This window comes from Formica exsecta, unplaced genomic scaffold (assembly GCF_003651465.1).
Source record: "Formica exsecta isolate Colony F162 unplaced genomic scaffold, ASM365146v1 scaffold73, whole genome shotgun sequence".
In the NCBI taxonomy this organism is placed as follows: domain Eukaryota; kingdom Metazoa; phylum Arthropoda; class Insecta; order Hymenoptera; family Formicidae; genus Formica; species Formica exsecta.
Window position 1 is genome coordinate 1 of NW_021853495.1, and position 3,836 is coordinate 3,836.

Genomic DNA, 3,836 nt, shown 5'->3' on the forward strand with positions numbered 1-3,836 from the left:
GTTAATAAATAGTTAATAAATATATAGTTAATACAATAAATAATAGATAATATATAGTTATTAATAGATAAAAGGTAATATATAGTTTAATATTTACAATGTCTTCAAAGAGACGTACTAAATGGAAAAAAATTAATGAAAGAGTTAAAAAACATCTTGCAATACTTGAAACAGAGGATAAGGAAACAAATAGTGTCGAAGAACCAATTAGATCAAAATATTCTAAAGAATTTCTTAATTCTGACTTGTTAGAGCATTGCCAGCAATTCAATGAATGTGAATTCCTTTCTGATTGGTTAATAAATGAGGATGAAAGTATAAATTTTAATTGTGTTAATAATGAATCTGATAGCTCTCTCTCTCTCATGTTCTTCTATTGAATATTATTTATCTGAAGATGATTTTGAAAGAAATTCTAACGATAATAATATTGCAGAATTTTCTGTTAGTAATAGTTATAATGTATTAACAAATTCTACAGTAAATATAAATCCTAACTTAGCAAGTAATCTTGCCCAGTGGGCTCTTGAATATAGAATCTCTCACACCGCTTTGAATTCTCTATTACATATATTAAAGAAATACAATCTTATTGAATTTACTGATGCTAGGACTTTATTAATACTTTCTGTTTTTGATATGTGTGGTGGAAAATATTGTTATTTTGGAATTGTCAATAACTTAAAATCTTTGTTTGTAAAAGTACCCTTATTGAAATCGTTACAAGAAATAAACTTATTTGTTAATATTGATGGGCTGCCATTAGCCAATAGTTCATCAATTCAATTTTGGCCGATACTTTGCAAAATAGATCAATCATTTTGTAAACTTGACCCTTTCATTGTTGCTGTATACTGCGGCCAATCTAAACCTCCAGATGTACATGAATATCTGCAAGATTTTATACAAGAGTACAAACATCTTTGTGATGTTGGCCTAGCTATCGATACAAAACTATATTCAGTTACGGTTTTAGGCTTTATTTGTGATGCACCTGCTAGAGCTTTTGTTAAAGTAATTAAAGGTCATAATGGTTTTTATGGTTGCGAAAGATGCACACAAAAAGGAACACATCCGTTTGGTGCAACAATATTTAATGAAATCGATGTTCAAATAAGAACAGATGAGAGTTTTTTGCTACAAACGCAGTTGGGGCATCACAATGGTATTTCTCCTTTAACAGAGATTAATTTTCCTATGGTTACAAAATTCATATTAGATCCAATGCATTTAGTTTATTTAGGAGTTATGAGAAGAATGCTTTTTCAAATGGTGCAAGGGAATAATTATTTTTGTAAATTAGATGCAAGAAGAATTAATATCTTATCCAAAAGATTAGAATCGTTGCATAAATACATTCCTGTAGATTTTTCGAGGAAACCACAAAATTTGAATAAAATAAAAAAATGGAAAGCTACTGAACTACGCCAATTTCTCTTGTATACTTCACTTTTTGTTTTGAATGGAATTATTTCAAATAATCATATGGAACATTTTAAGATTTTTCATACTGCTATATTTATTCTTTCACATCCAAACTTAGCAGTACAATTATGTAATTATGCACAGGCTTTACTGATAGAATTTGTTAAGACTTTTGATGAGTTCGTTGGACCAAATTCAAAAATTTACAATGTTCATAATCTTGTTCATCTTCCAGATGATGTTAGAAATTTTAATAGGACATTAGATGATATAAGTGCGTTTGATTTTGAAAATTTGCTGGGAGAAATAAAAAGATCTCTTCGGGGTGGGAAAAAATCATTAGCACAATCATCACGACGACTTTCTGAAAATGCTTCCATTCCTGGGAAATATATTTCTAATTGGGTATTAAAACGAAAACATGAAAGTGGGCCACTTGTTGCTGGCATGGAAAGCTCTAATCTAAGTCAGTATAAAGAGATAATTATTGACAAGTATCATTTTGTGGCTTGTCATAGAGCTGATCGTTATGCGTTGTTAAAAAATGGAAATATTATACAAATTTTCAATATTGTTCTTAAAAATGCACAAGAAATACATTGTTCCGATTTAATTTGTAAGGAATTTACAAAATACGGTAATTATTTTAGTTATTCTTGTGAATCTCAAAAATTAAAAATATATAGAATGTATAAACTGGAAGACTCATCTAAAATAATTAATTTATCAGAAGTAGAAGCCAAATGCATTGTATTTGAAGATAATATTTCATACATTGGATATCCTCTTTTACATACACTTACTAATAAATTTAATTAAGCTAATATTTATGTCTCTTTTCAAAATATATGTTTTTTTGCCAATGTGTTATTTTAATATATGTAGATATCTTTTTTTTAAATATCTTTTGTGTAGTGAAACAAGTGATTATGCAATATTTTTGTACTTTTTGATTATATTATCCAATATACGTAAAAAGATATTCACAAGCATTGCAGAAATATTTTGTTATTAATGTAAAAAATTGATCGATAAATGTCATATGCAACGTCATATGTTTATATATGCAGATGCAAAAATATTCAATAGTTGAATTTATTGAAGAAAATACTGTTGAAATTATCCTTTCTTCCTGGATATTATCTAATAACAAAACTGCATTATGGCCTAAAAACATAATTCCATCAATCCTAAAAAGATACCTAAAGAACAGTACTGTACCCAGTGATGATTGGAACTCTGTCAATATAAGAGTTTTGGGACATACAGGTATAGACTTTATATTTTTACTTGCCATATTTATTTTTATATTGAATTGTTCTATTATCATGATACAGGATATGTAGATAAATTTGAACAAAAGTTAGTTTTATTTTTTCAAGAACTTTAACGTTTATTTGGTATCGATTTCATGGAAATATGTAATATAAAGCTTAACTTCTTTAGCATAAAAAGATATCTAAAACAATTATCACATAATGATCAATGTTACTAATTTATAATAAAACAATATTATACACAAATAAAACCCACACACACACACACATACCACACATACATACATACATACATACATACATACATACATACATACATACATACATACATACATACATACATACATACATACATACATACATACATACATACATACATACATACATACATACATACATACATACATACATACATACATACATACATACATACATACATACATACATACATACATACATACATACATACATACATACATACATACATACATACATACATACATACATACATACATACATACATACATACATACATACATACATACATACATACATACATACATACATACATACATACATACATACATACATACATACATACATACATACATACATACATACATACATACATACATACATACATACATACATACATACATACATACATACATACATACATACATACATACATACATACATACATACATACATACATACATACATACATACATACATACATACATACATACATACATACATACATACATACATACATACATACATACATACATACATACATACATACATACATACATACATACATACATACATACATACATACATACATACATACATACATACATACATACATACATACATACATACATACATACATACATACATACATACATACATACATACATACATACATACATACATACATACATACATACATACATACATACATACATACATACATACATACATACATACATACATACATACATACATACATACATACATACATACATACATACATACATACATACATACATACATACATACATACATACATACATACATACATACATACATACATACATACATACATACATACATACATACATACATACA

At 27.0% G+C, this 3,836-nt stretch overlaps 1 protein-coding gene across 1 annotated transcript; it reads left to right on the forward strand.

The window, feature by feature from the left end:
- The first annotated feature begins 80 nt into the window (after positions 1-80).
- On the forward strand, positions 81-2,763 carry LOC115243756. Its single transcript, XM_029820952.1, has 2 exons — positions 81-2,041; positions 2,496-2,763. Exons 1-2 carry the CDS (start codon positions 340-342, stop codon positions 2,516-2,518), a joined length of 1,725 nt encoding a protein of 574 aa, XP_029676812.1. The 5' UTR covers positions 81-339; the 3' UTR covers positions 2,519-2,763.
- Positions 2,764-3,836: the final 1,073 nt, after the last annotated feature.